Source organism: Chironomus tepperi, unplaced genomic scaffold (genome assembly GCF_022539635.2).
Source record: "Chironomus tepperi strain 1889 unplaced genomic scaffold, CSIRO-AGI_Ctep_v1 contig_449, whole genome shotgun sequence".
Lineage (NCBI taxonomy): Eukaryota > Metazoa > Arthropoda > Insecta > Diptera > Chironomidae > Chironomus > Chironomus tepperi.
Window position 1 is genome coordinate 667018 of NW_027226571.1, and position 13727 is coordinate 680744.

At 32.8% G+C, this 13727-nt stretch overlaps 4 protein-coding genes across 5 annotated transcripts in view; 2 read left to right on the forward strand and 2 right to left on the reverse strand.

Moving 5' to 3' along the window:
• The window catches only part of LOC139098627 (protein ABHD13-like), a 43750-nt gene extending 39372 nt beyond the window's left edge, over positions 1–4378 (reverse strand). The window contains exons 1-6 of the mRNA XM_070650863.1: positions 4202–4378; positions 3994–4135; positions 3640–3924; positions 3424–3572; positions 3207–3350; positions 2473–2651 (exon numbers count right to left, since the gene is read on the reverse strand). Coding sequence (XP_070506964.1) covers positions 2473–2651; positions 3207–3350; positions 3424–3572; positions 3640–3924; positions 3994–4135; positions 4202–4213 — 911 coding nt within the window. The 5' untranslated portion in view covers positions 4214–4378. The remainder of the gene's footprint in view (positions 1–2472; positions 2652–3206; positions 3351–3423; positions 3573–3639; positions 3925–3993; positions 4136–4201) is intronic.
• A 238-nt stretch (positions 4379–4616) lies between these two features.
• Positions 4617–7488, forward strand: LOC139098593 (DNA repair and recombination protein RAD54-like). Its single transcript, XM_070650824.1, has 3 exons — positions 4617–4683; positions 4790–6945; positions 7110–7488. The coding sequence occupies exons 1-3, from the start codon at positions 4681–4683 to the stop codon at positions 7423–7425; spliced, it is 2475 nt and encodes an 824-aa protein (XP_070506925.1). The 5' UTR covers positions 4617–4680; the 3' UTR covers positions 7426–7488.
• An 894-nt stretch (positions 7489–8382) lies between these two features.
• Positions 8383–12422, forward strand: LOC139098594 (ER degradation-enhancing alpha-mannosidase-like protein 3). 2 transcript variants are annotated; one of them, XR_011545213.1, is made up of 5 exons: positions 8383–8544; positions 9568–11053; positions 11114–11611; positions 11963–12100; positions 12155–12422. XR_011545213.1 is itself a non-coding variant. In XM_070650825.1 (4 exons), the coding sequence occupies exons 1-4, from the start codon at positions 8414–8416 to the stop codon at positions 12038–12040; spliced, it is 2193 nt and encodes a 730-aa protein (XP_070506926.1). In that variant the 5' UTR covers positions 8383–8413; the 3' UTR covers positions 12041–12422. The 2 variants fall into 2 exon arrangements, 1 of the variants encoding a protein (XP_070506926.1); XM_070650825.1 differs by having other exon boundaries at positions 11963–12422.
• On the reverse strand, positions 12331–13642 carry LOC139098595 (translation initiation factor eIF2 assembly protein-like). Its single transcript, XM_070650827.1, has 3 exons — positions 13307–13642; positions 12820–13188; positions 12331–12758 (listed from the first exon to the last, which is right to left on the reverse strand). Exons 1-3 carry the CDS (start codon positions 13605–13607, stop codon positions 12424–12426), a joined length of 1005 nt encoding a protein of 334 aa, XP_070506928.1. The 5' UTR covers positions 13608–13642; the 3' UTR covers positions 12331–12423.
• Between the last annotated feature and the right edge of the window lie 85 nt (positions 13643–13727).

Consider the following 13727-nt stretch of genomic DNA (forward strand, 5'->3'; position numbering starts at 1 on the left):
CCCACATCAAAAATTGTGTATGGCTGGGATAATGTAAATCCACTTCTTGAGAGTGAGCTAAATTTATATCCAATACATTCATGTGTAAATTTTATATGAGCTTTTTGTATTTAATGAAGTTATAGAGCTATCAATCCTATTTCGATCTATTTGAGAAATGATAATTTTCTGTTCAATAATAATATGGTCTATAGATATGGAACTTATGGTTTTTGCTAAAAGAATAATGATGATGATGGAAATATAAATACATCATGATGTAAGCAAAACATATACATTTGAGCTTTTTTGTGCATTAATTCAGGGCGCTTAATGATGCAGTTTGTTCGGTTGGATGGCCGGGTAAATGACGAGATCTTGGCAACCAGACATCGTAGAAAGCTCTGGTTTGAAGCATTAGCTCCATGTTATCGAGTTATTTCGGTATCAATCGGTTTGGAAGTCCAAATCTATCCCTATGTACTTTAATTAATGATTTTTCATTTCAGAAACAAAAGAAAGCTTTTTAAAACGTTGCTTTCAAAAAATTCGAATTTTTAACAACCGTTAGAAAATTTAAATTCTTAAAAACCGTTAAATGATAAATTATTTATTGGGAAGAGATTTGAAGCTTTCTGGATCTCCATAAGGAAGTCGCTCCATAAGGTCGAGTAATTTAGCTTTTTTTCTGCTCTTATTTCCTTATACATATATTTATTTGAAGGAAGGAAAAAGTATCTACTGGGAAATCATGTCTTATTGCTTCAATTTCCCGTACTTTTTTTTTTCTCTTTTCTTTAGTGAGTTTTAATATTTGATGTATGTTTGTTTGTTTGTTTCCATCTCTCTTACTTCTTCTTTTTATTTTTTCTGCCTCCCCGGTACATATAAATGTACTATTTTCCTCTCATTTTGAGGCTTTATAACCTGGGAGAATTCATCATCATAATAATGTACATCGTTACATGCTAAAAGCACAAAGTTGTAAGAGTCAATTTTAATTTGCAACCCATCGATACTAACAATGATTATATCTCGCATATGTATCAAAAAAGGTAAGCATGGGCGTTCCTCTTATTTATACTTTTCAATCACATCAATGAGCACTTTACATCCATGTGAAGTTAATGATCAATTATTGATAAAGAGAAAATAAATTTTTAGATGTTATCATTGACGAGACATGCATTAAGGATGGATTTATATCAACGAAGACAAAATTTGTAAATGAATTGACATGGGCCAATGCTGTCGATTCTTTAAAATTTTAAATTGATTCCATAGAAAGGTATGATATTAAAGGTTATTCTAGGAATATGAGTTTAAGACATTGTTGCTTTTGTCAAGTAAATGCCTCAAAGCAAGATGCAGTTATGAATATTTTAGTATTAAGTCATTTTGACTAATTCAAAGAAAATGTCGAGAGAATAGAATAGAAAAATCATGATTAGAAGGGTTTGGGAGAACGGCAATAAGTCCAGAGTCTTACAAACCTCTCCAATGAAGTCCAAAAGTCAAAACACAACAGAATATCTCGAAAAGTGCCATATGTCTACTTAAATACCTCAAAACTGTACCCAGCACACGAACCAAGCTTCGTAACTAGAATAGTGAAATGAAAAAGAGCTTCGAAATTTAGACATGACCTGAGATTGAACTCAGGATATTAGATACATAATATGTTTTCACTTCTAGGTATACTAGGATGTCCTAGAATCTGAATGATTTTCTGTACGGAATCTTGCGCACACGAATTGTAGTTGGGTACATTGCAGGGCACAACAGGTCTTATAACGCACTCGAGTCTTTGGAATGTGCAGAGCAAGCAAGTAATTCGGAACCATAGGTCTAAAGAGTGTGGCACAATAGATTGTTCATCGCTGTGCCTCCAGTTCATAAGGCTGTGTCCTTCAAGCATTTTATATAGGTCTACTCGACGGAGTCAGAAAACATCTTGTCACGGCAAATCTGAACAGTCATTTTTTAAACTGTGTGACCAATTCATTTCCATGCTTATATTTGTAAAGACGATACATTCTTTAAATAATGCAAGTTGAATAATATAGCAATAAAGTCTACACACAGCGATCCTATAATATTACACGCTTTTATCAGTTGCTTATTTGCCTAATTAAATGTCTTTAATATGTTCCATGAAAGTTCCTTAAATTATCATTTCGAGCCATACAACAACTAAACTTCAACAACTTTAATATTCCTAATTAGTTAAGTCCTGTATATTTTTCAGTTAAATTTCATTATTAAGCTCCTTAGATGCTTGTTGGAAATCAATTAGAAAATTACTAACGAAAGACGACACATTCAACTTTTTTTGCTGCTTTCTTGGAAACAAGACGAGACAAATAAGTTCCTCACTATTGAACAGAGGGAGGAGATTCATACACGAAGTAATATAATAATTACTTGATTCCAATTAGCACAAAAAATTAATTTCAGTAAAATTTACACTAATTAATAAAAATGTGTACTCACCCAGATATTAAGAATGTATCCATATGACCCCCACCCGAAAGTTGAAATAATTGCTTCCTTGAACTTTTACAAAGACTATGTAGAGCTGACATCATCGAGGGCGGAACTAGTGTATCATTAAGACCAGAAATGAAGAGTATTGGCGTTGTTACTTTTTCAATTTTATCTAAAGAAGTAAACTGTTTGTTGGAACCGAAATGAAAAGAAAACATAATTAATTAATAAAGATATCATTTAGAGTTTTTTTCGTACGAAAATGCTTAACTGCCAATTAAAATTAGATTGATAAGTATCGAATGTCGAGTGTGCTTCATTAAAATTAGGCGGTAACGGGGGCAGCATTAGAAGATGATTTTTTTCGTTTCCAATTATTAGAAGCTTGCTAACAAAAACTACATGATTCATAGACATAATATCATAGACGTTACAGTCAGTGATAATTCATAGAATTGCCTGCTATGATTCCATCTAATTTAAGATCAACCACAATTAATATTAGTGGAGGAAGTAGCCTTTGCCACACAAATGAGTTATATCCAAAAAAGATGAATATTAATAGACAATGATCGTAGCATGCGTCACAAAATCGTAGGATCCAAATTTAAATTCGTGTGCCAAATTTCCCTCACTTTTAATACTTCCAAAAACACCATCATAATTCTCAGAAATCATTCTCAACATCGACAATATCAATCATAATTCCAATGCCAATACAAACTGTACACAGTCATTACCTTATTTTTATGGCATATCAATGGTATGTATTTAGTAAAATGTATTAAATGCCTTGCTATCTGTGGAATTGACGTAAAAGTATTTTCAACAATACATGCACACAGTTTTGATCCATAATTTGGGTCTGCTGCAATATCTATCACCTGCAAGCATAAAATGATAAATTTAATATTTTTTTCTATTTTTAAACTTGATAAAGGAAAATTAAAGGCTTACAATAGCACCACCGAGCGACCTTCCGAATAATATTATTTGTGAATGGTCTAAGTCATGTCTTGTAAATAAATAATCTACTGCTGCTCGTCCATCAACATAAAGCCCCCTTTCACTTGGTGCTCCTGTTGATAATCCATATCCTCGATATTCTAAAAAAAGAATTATTAATGTTATGGATTATAAGCAGGAAATGTAGGAAATTTATAAGCTACGTACCGACTAATAAAATATTACATTGAAGATTATTGTATATGCCAACACAATTTATTAATCTACCACCAATATTTCCAGCATTGCCGTGAAAGAAGATTATTGTAGGAACAGAATCACCTTTTTGTTCGGGATGTCTTATGAAATATGCATGTAGGGTGATTTTATCACGTGTCTTAATATAAACTGTTTCATACGGGAGATTATAAATACTTGGAACTTGGATGTGCGATCGATGAAGTCCGATATCGGGAAAAAATAAAAAGTTGTCTTGTATCGAGTAAAATAAGGCTGAAAATGGACAGGATGTTATTAATTACTTAAATTACTTGTCTCTGGACATGAATTAAGTTAACTTACCAAAAATAATTGAACACAGGATCAAGAATGCAAGTATTCCGCTTATAAAATAGAAGATAATGAAGCACGACAGGACAGATGCTGCAGCTATATAAAGCAATGATGTAGATGAAAAGACTACATTCGCAAAGAGTTGTTTAAACTGAAATAAGAAGAATAGTTGAAGGTTTAATTGCTAATTTTGAAATATATAAAACTTTTTCCTTACACTCATCATCATTTTTCAGCTTATCAGCATTGTCTACTCATCTATTAGAATTTACTAAAGTTATAGCAACGTATTATGTTCAATATGTTGCTGTTTATCACTAATTTTAAAACATTTCAATTAAAATTAATATATTTTAATAATCCTTGAATTTAAAACTTCACGAATTTTTTCACAATAAAAAATGTAAACATTCAAGATCCAGTCCGTATTAAATGGCACTTTTCAGTTATGCCCAATTTCTCTATTTTTCTGAAAAATTTACTGTTCAATGACTACTAGATCAATAATTTTTGATAAATTAACATCAATTCATGTGATTAACAACACAAATTTAGATATTTACACAAAAAATCAATGTCACTGGATGTTTTAGCTATAACGGACTATCCAAATTCAAATATTTTTGTAGCGGAAAAAACATTCAATGAAAACAAAAAATTAATTTATTTCACAATTTCATTAAAAAGTGGCTCAAAATGGTAAGAATAAACTAAAATTATCACTCAAACTTATTCAGCATGTTCATATCTACTTGACAAGCATCAAGTTCCAATCAGACTAACAAGATTTCATTAAATTTTTCAGCGGAAGAGTCAATTTAAAGGATTTAAGTCACCATTAATTGATAAGCCAATTGATATACTGGAATCTCCAAAACCATTAAAGAAAGTAAAGCAGGAAGACAGTTCATTAAAAGTTGGAGCATTTGTGTCACCGTTACTCGATAAATCATTCTCAAACTGTGAATCACCAAAAGTAGTAAGGAAGGCAATTTTAGATACAGAAATCAGCACAACACCAAAATCTGGTGCTTTCGTATCTCCATTGATTGACAAATCGCTAGGAAAAAGATCAGTCAGAAAAACAAAGGCAAATGTTGAAAATCTAGTTCCACGACCATTAAAATTTTCATTTCTGGATCATGAAGCTGTCATTGCTGAGTTACTTAATAAGCCATTTAAAGTTCCAATCGCTGATTATATTCCAGAATATTCAAATAAGACATTAGGAATAAGGAAAATATTCGTCAGAAGACCTCTACACGATCCAACACTATGCAATGCCTTAGTGCTGTATACACCGATTATTAAAGACACTGACAATTATGATGATACAAATAAACCAGTCCATGTTGTGGTTGATCCAATCTTATGTAATATTCTACGTCCACATCAGCGTGAAGGTGTTAAATTCATGTATGACTGTGTAACTGGAGTTAAAGGAGACTTTAATGGATGTATTATGGCTGATGAGATGGGTCTAGGAAAGACTCTACAGTGCATAACTCTCGTGTGGACATTATTGAGACAAAGTTCAGATTGTAAGCCTGAAATTATCAAAGCAATTATCGTATGTCCATCATCTCTAGTCAAAAATTGGTACAATGAGTTTGGAAAGTGGCTTGGAAGTCGCGTAACATGTCTAGCAATTGCAAATGAATCAAAAGAGAAGACAACTGAGTTGCTGAATACCTATATGGCTAATCAAAGTGCTCGTTGTGGTGCTCCAGTGTTAATTATAAGCTATGAGACATTCAGATTGTATGCAGAGATATTAACATCATCTGAAATTGGATTAGTGCTGTGCGACGAAGGTCATCGACTTAAAAATAATGAAAACTTAACATATCAAGCTTTAATGGGATTAAAAACTAAACGACGAGTTTTGTTGTCAGGAACACCAATTCAAAATGATTTACTTGAGTATTACAGCTTGGTGAACTTTGTGAATCCAGGAATATTAGGCAACAACAGCGAATTTAAGCGACATTATGAGAATCCAATATTAAAAGGACAAGATGCCTGCAGTTCCGATAAGGAACGAGAAAAGGCAAACGAACGACTTCTTGAGTTATCAACATTAGTTAATCAATTCTTGATTCGTCGTACCAGCTCGCTGCTGACAAAATATCTACCTGTTAAGTTCGAGATGGTCGTTTGTGTCAAAATGACTCAATGTCAAATTGATCTTTACAAGAACTTCCTTAAATCCGATTTAATTCGTAAATCATTATTAAGTACCAATGGAGAAAAAGGAAGTGCACGAGCACTTTCAAACATCACATCACTAAAGAAACTGTGTAGTCATCCAGAATTAGTCATTGAGAAGATCAATGAAGGTGCTGACGGATTCGCAAATGCACAACAATATTTGCCTCCAAATTGGAGCTCTAGAGAGTTAATGCCACAGTTTGGTGGTAAAGTGCTGTTGCTGGATGTCATGTTGGCATCAATTAAGGCCAATAGTAATGATAAGATCGTTCTCGTGTCAAATTATACACAAACGCTGGATCTTTTTGAGAAGCTATGCCGTAAACGTGGCTATCAGTATTGTCGACTTGATGGCTCAATGACGATCAAAAAACGAGGAAAAATGGTTGAGGATTTCAACAAGCCAGATTCAAGTCTATTCATTTTCATGCTCAGTTCAAAAGCTGGCGGATGTGGTCTTAACTTAATCGGTGCTAATCGCTTAATTATGTTTGATCCAGATTGGAATCCTGCTAATGATGAGCAAGCTATGGCTCGTGTTTGGCGTGATGGACAGAAGAAGCCTTGCTATATTTATAGATTTGTAGCTACAGGCACAATTGAGGAGAAAATCTTCCAGCGACAAACTCATAAGAAGGCATTAAGTAACACAGTTGTTGATAATGATGAAGGCGAGAGACATTTCAGTATGAATGAGTTGAAGGAACTGTTTAAGCTGGAAGAGAATACTAAATCTGACACACATGACATGTAAGTAGTCTTTAGCTCAATTTGACCGTTATTTTTAAATTTGAATTGAACCGTTTGAAATTTCAAATATTTTTTAACCGTTAATTTTTAAATAATGTCTAACTGTTATTTTCCTAAGTTAGAGTTCTGAGCCTGACTAATTATTTTCCTTTTTCTTTATACAGCTTCAAATGCAAGCGCTGTGTCAATGACGTTCAAGTTACATTACCTCCAGAAGGCAGTGACTGCACAAGTGATCTCAGCCAGTGGTATCATTGCTCGAATAACAAACAGATTCCAGACGAAATTATATCTCGAGCCTGGGATATAACACAGACAGTATCATTCATTTTCCATCATCGATCGCAGGTTGTTGCTCAAGAAGTTGCAGAAGAAAAGAAGCCAAAAGAGAAGAAAAAGAAAATTATTTATGAAGATGATGATTTTGTTGACTTGGATGAAGAGGATGATGATGACAGCGATGACGAGGACTATAAATGATTCGTATCCGGTATAATTTATTTAAGAAAATCAAAAAATAAAATTGATTCTGATCTTTTGTTAAGTATTTTAGAATTTTGTTGATTTTTACTGATATTCCTTAGTTTGCAGGATGTTGTTCATCTGCGGAACAGATTGTGACACCCGAGCGACACAACTGAAGAATCTCGACAACTTCTGTGACTCTTAATACTATTAAATACAAATTTCACAAAAAAATCCGGAAAAACTGAAGTAAGCTTATGAAAGCTTTTTCTAACGAATTTTAAAAATTCAAATTTGAGCTTTTTTTAGTGTAACGGCACCTTACTAGTGTTCAGCTCGGTAATGTCAACGAGAAATTCTAAATTTACCGTTCTACCCTCATTTAACCTACCAAATCAAGTCATCATCGCCATAGACTTGCTGATTATCTCAAGGATTATCAAGGAATTTAAGTAACACATGCCGCTTTCAGTTCCAAAATTGTGCAACTTTCTTCGTGCAGACATTCAACAACAACTATATACAGGAACAGTGAAGAAAGAAAAAAATAGTAAAATAATATCGTAGAATTATTATTTTTGGGTTTTTTAGCTATACTAACGATGAAAAGTAACAGCTATATAATAGAATAATGAATTTGGTGCATAGGAATGGTGCACAAATGCATCAGCTCATAAGTTTAGTGATAGTTTTAGCATTTTTTTTAATTTAGTTTATTCACAAAATTTAAATAATTTAAATGACGTTTTTTCGTCAAAAGAAAAGAATGAGCTCAAGTAAGTTACAGGCAACCGATTATCCTTGATATTTACAATGTTGTTAATGACCATAAGATTGTATTTTAATTAATTTAATATGCTTTTTTTCTACTTTCAGAGAGGAGGTAAAATTTCAATTCCGTACTTTTTTTTGGCCCTTATCGACTGAAAACTAGATCAGAAATTTTTACTGACGTATTCATAACAAATTTTTATATTATTATTTGATATTTTAGGCACGGGAAATGTTTTATCATGCATACCGAGCTTACATGGACAATGCTTTTCCAGCTGATGAATTACAGCCATTAAGTTGTAAAGGACGGATCAGGGGGATTTCTGCATCCAGAGGAGATTTAGATGATACATTAGGAAAGTAAGTAAAACATGTTCAGTTATGTCCCAATATCAATTTTCGTCACATTAAATTGGATTTTATGTATTACATAAAAAAAGCAGTTTTTTCAATTTGGTGCCTATGTTGAAACTGATCTTATTAATATGTTGGGCAAGCAAAATCACTTTTCATTGAGTGAAAAATCAAGGTCATGAATCATCGAATATACAAGTTAGAGAGATGCATTTGAATAGATTATAATGTGTTAAAGTTGAACTGGTTTGACTTGACATTGACGTTAGACTTAATTTTCTCATCATAGCTGTTGACGTTTTGCAACAATTTCTTGATTAATGTCATTCAACAAGGATTTTGGGATGTTTGGCAATTTCCATAGAATTGACACTGTTTAACGTTAATAATTAACACTTTTTGTAAATATTTAAATTAATTCCTATGCAAATTGATAATCAAGCAAAAAATATGTAAATTCATTATCAAGGACCTTAACAATTAATGCAAGATTTTAACGGATTTTGAAATTTCATATTTCCTGATATTGACCAACACATTTAAATTTGATTTTAAAAATGGCAAAAAACGAATTAAATCTTACTTAATAGGCATCTTTAGAGTAGCTTAAAGTATCAATCAATAGCTATACCTAGCATTTAAGCGTTCAAATTGTAGATTCCTCCTTGATTTACGTTAAAATTTACATTCAATACATTTGATTTGTTTGTGTTGGTGGAAAATTCAGCATAAAATTCAAATTAATTTTTTCCGTTACAAAAAGCAGTATGCCAAACATTACACGCATAATTAAATTGAAAAAGCGTCAACAATTGGCTTAATACTTTACCACAACACGAAAATGATATTTGTGTTTTTATCACTACCTTTTTTTTATGCATGATACAGCTGTTTATATTGTTTTCTCCTGATAACTGAATTGAATTAACTGCGAAATTAATTTTTTATGTGACGTGTCCCAAATCTAATTCCTGTTTTTTGGCTTCTAGAACATCTTAATAATGATTTTTTGCATAATTATTCTTTTAGCTTCTCAATGACACTAGTTGATACGCTAGATACATTAGTGATATTAGGAGATTTCGAGGAATTTGAGTCAGCAGTTAAGCTAGTTATCAAGAATGTTCAATTTGATAATGACATCATTGTATCGGTATTTGAAACAAATATTAGAATGCTTGGTGGATTATTATCAGCTCATATATTGGCTGAATATATACAAAAAGAAGCTCATATGATGAATTGGTATCGTGGCGAGCTACTTGAAATGGCAAAAGATCTCGGATATAGATTATTGCCAGCATTTAATACATCAACAGGAATTCCACATGCACGAATTAATTTAAAACATGGAATGAAGTCGGAAGCATTAAAACATTCTCGTGAGACATGTACAGCATGTGCAGGAACAATTTTATTAGAATTTGCAGCACTGTCAAGATTAAGCGGGGAACCAATTTTTGAAGCCAAGGCTCATGCTGCAATGGATGCATTATGGAAAATCAGAAATCGATCATCAAATTTAATGGGAACTGTCGTCAATGTACATTCTGGTGATTGGATACGACGAGATTCAGGCGTTGGTGCTGGAATCGATTCATATTATGAATATCTATTAAAATCATACATTTTACTCGGCGACGAACGTTACTTGTCACGATTTAATAAGCATTATAATGCTGTCATGAAGTATGTCCGACAAGGTCCAATATTTTTGGATGTCCATATGCATCGTCCACATACAAAAAGTAAAAACTTTATGGATGCATTACTTGCTTTTTGGCCTGGTCTTCAGGTCCTTTCAGGAGATTTAAAGCCTGCAGTTCAAACACACGAGATGCTTTATCAAGTCATGCAAATGTACAAGTTTATACCGGAAGCATTCACATATGATTTTCAGATACATTGGGGACAGTATCATTTACGTCCTGAATTTATTGAATCGACTTATTTCCTTTATCGTGCAACTGGTGATCATTATTATCTTCATGTTGGCAAAAAAGCATTAAAAACAATTCAAAAATACACAAAAGTTCCTTGTGGCTATGCAGCTGTTAATGATATACGTACTGGAAAGCATGAAGACAGAATGGATTCATTTTTATTATCTGAAACAATTAAATATCTATACTTGCTGTTTAGTGATGATGAAGATCTTCCACTTAATATTGATGACTTTATATTCACGACTGAAGCTCATTTACTTCCATTAAGTCTTGGTAAATTATCAAATCATACAGGATCAACGCATAAGGATGATGATGATAATCATGCAATTGATTTAGATTTTATGCGTTCATGTCCATCACCAAACAAGTTATTTCCTGAAACGGTCCGTCGTCCTCTCCGAGATTTGGTCACTGCCTCATGTCCACGCATCTCAGTCGCCAATCGATTACGTGCTAATGAATTTCAAGCAAATAATGCAGACCATCTTCGAGCATTATTCGATATGGGAGTTACTATGGTTTCGCTGGGCAACGGAAAAGTTCAATTACTTCATAGCTTCTATAATGTAAGTATACAGTACATCAATTTGATGCCCGTCACTAACAATAAATCTTACTTGTTCTAGGCCAAATCAGTAGAAGAGGCTGAACGCGGACTTTTATTTATGCAGGAAATGGTTGAATTATCTAAATCAAATGCAGTTCCATCATCAGAGCTACATGCTGTATCATTTCGTCATCCAACAACTGGTGATGAAATTGTTTTATCAGCTGGTCCATCACATTTCAGTCCAGACATTGTCGATCCAATTAAATCTAAATTAGTGTTCGCAAAACCATTCCATTTATGTACGGATTTACAAAATAAGGATGAAATTAATGGTAAAATTGCAATAATTGAACGTGGCGATTGCACATTTGTGGATAAGGCACGACGAGCAATGAATGCTGGTGCAAGTGCTGTTATTGTTGTCGATAATGTACCTGATACATCTATTCATAATTCACCGCCATTTGCTATGTCAGGCGATGGTAAAGATGATGTTAAAATTCCCACATGCTTCCTCTTTACCATCGAAGCTAATACCTTAAGAGAGGCCTTAAATCTTAATAATGATTTAGAGGTGAGTATGGGTGATGTTATAGGCTCGTCACTTGATGTTAGAAGAAGAACTTGATCCAAACAGGCAAAGAGACTGCTTTTAGATGCTAAAATGGTATTTGTGTACCATGAAAGCATGCTCTTTGCCTGTTAGGGAGACTTAAATGCTTCATTAATTGCTTGCGTTACGAAAAATTACGTACGTTTCTTTCAAATTTTTTATGGTCGTTATTTTTCAAATATTTTTTGACCGTTATTTTGTCAAGTATTCTTCTGTCATTATTGTTGGGTATGGCAGTGTTCTTTCGTCGTTCAAGTGACTACGCCCATAAAATTTAATTATTCACTTACTTATAAATATTTATAATTTCAGATAACATTATCGTCAATGAACAATGTGAATTCAAAAGGTCCCCAAGAAAGCAATAAGGAGAGAAAGGCAGGCAATTAAGACAGAATTTTATACAATACAACAAATTAAACTAATTAAAGAAGCGTGTGTTCTGATCATGTGAGACTAGACAAAAAAAGTCATTTAGAAATAATAATAATAATATATTAACAGATTCCTTTTGTTACATTCATCGTGTATTAGAAAAGTTTCCAATTATAAGATATAAAAACAATGAATAAACGACGAAGGAGAACGTCTTTGGTTTCTATACAGCATATCAAACCTTCCTTCCTTCCACAAATAAATCATCGTACGAGAATTTTTCTAGGAAAAAGTAATTAAATTCATTTCTGATTTTTGTAAATAAGACGAATTATGTCGATTTATTGTAAATAATGAAAAATTATAATAAATGCGAGTTGTTTTCTATAAAAACGTATTTACTCTTCCTGACTACCGCCAGCTTCCGTTTGCTCCAATGTGATTCTGTTGAGTTCTTCGATTTGATCGTCGGACAAGTTGCTGCTCTTAAACATTTCAATCATTTCCTGTGGAAAGCCGTAATTGTTTCGTGGATTTGGCTGTATGCCTACATCCTTATCGAGATATCTGAATTCTGGATTGTCAGACTCGTCATCATCATTTGTAGCGATTACTTCATCACCGAGCAGGAAATTCCAATCAAAAGCTAGTGGTGCTGTGTATTTCTCATTAAATGGTGAAAAGTCAATAAGTATAACATGATCCTTAGTCTCACGAATAACATCAAAACAGTCTGTAATGATTAATTTTATAAATTATTACTGGATATACCTTAAGATTGTTGATTAACTTACAGTTATCAATTGGAAATTTATCCTTAATCTTTTCCTTAAATAATGAAACAATATCCTTAATAATATCTCTCTTCTGTGTCTTAAAATGCTCATGATATTGTGGCCAATCTCTTGGTGAAATTCCAATAAGATTCCGATTTCTCACAAAGCAACGAAATTCTGTTCCTGGATGAATTTCCTTCCACTTTTTGAATATAATATGACAAAAATTATTTTCATTGACTTGATTTAGATCTTCTTTGCAGATACTTGATGCTTTTAGCAACTGATATACATCACATAAATCTTTAACACGCAAGGTTTGACCTGCTGTTATCCAAACTGAGTCCTTTGGTGAATGCCAATTGGTTTTGATGAATGCTGAGCCACCTAAAATTTCAATTTAATTATTTGGATTATTTTGTCTTACTGGATGTTGTTTGTATGCTTGATAGTTATCGGCATAGTGCCTTAATTAATGAATTTCACAATTATGAATTAAACTTACCTAATTTATCGATAATTTTCGTGATTTTATCAGAAAATTCTCGGAATTCGGGAGCACTCTCATCTTCTGCCTCATCATCAGAGAAGCTACTTGACTCGCCAATTTTTTGTGTATTTGATGAACAGGCATCACTTAAATTACACTCTTTGGGTAAAACGAAGAAATCTTGTTTTAAATAATTAAGGACGTCAGTTGGAACTTCCAGGCAGAATGACTTGATACAGTTCTTCTTATAGTCATCATACCAATTGTGATAAGAACAGTTAATTAAATCACTGATCTCTTTCTGGTGAATTAACATGATTTCTGTACAATTTGTTTACTTCTATTTCCAGAACTGTTCAATTTGTATGGTTTGTAGATATTTTTAGCTGAATTGTTATAAAAATAGTCAGTCAGTTTGTCTATGTAATTTTTCTTG

Bases quoted from the DNA above. Each gene is read 5' to 3' on its own strand.
- LOC139098594 (XM_070650825.1), top strand. From the start codon at position 8,414: ATGTTTTATCATGCATACCGAGCTTACATGGACAATGCTTTTCCAGCT. The intron at 11,054-11,113 runs GTAAGTATACAG...TACTTGTTCTAG, and splicing joins TACTTCATAGCTTCTATAAT to GCCAAATCAGTAGAAGAGGC. The intron at 11,612-11,962 runs GTGAGTATGGGT...TTATAATTTCAG, and splicing joins ATCTTAATAATGATTTAGAG to ATAACATTATCGTCAATGAA.
- LOC139098595 (XM_070650827.1), bottom strand. From the start codon at position 13,607: ATGTTAATTCACCAGAAAGAGATCAGTGATTTAATTAACTGTTCTTAT. The intron at 13,189-13,306 runs GTAAGTTTAATT...TTGAAATTTTAG, and splicing joins GAAAATTATCGATAAATTAG to GTGGCTCAGCATTCATCAAA. The intron at 12,759-12,819 runs GTAAGTTAATCA...TAATCATTACAG, and splicing joins TAAATTTCCAATTGATAACT to ACTGTTTTGATGTTATTCGT.
- LOC139098593 (XM_070650824.1), top strand. The intron at 6,946-7,109 runs GTAAGTAGTCTT...TTCTTTATACAG, and splicing joins AAATCTGACACACATGACAT to CTTCAAATGCAAGCGCTGTG.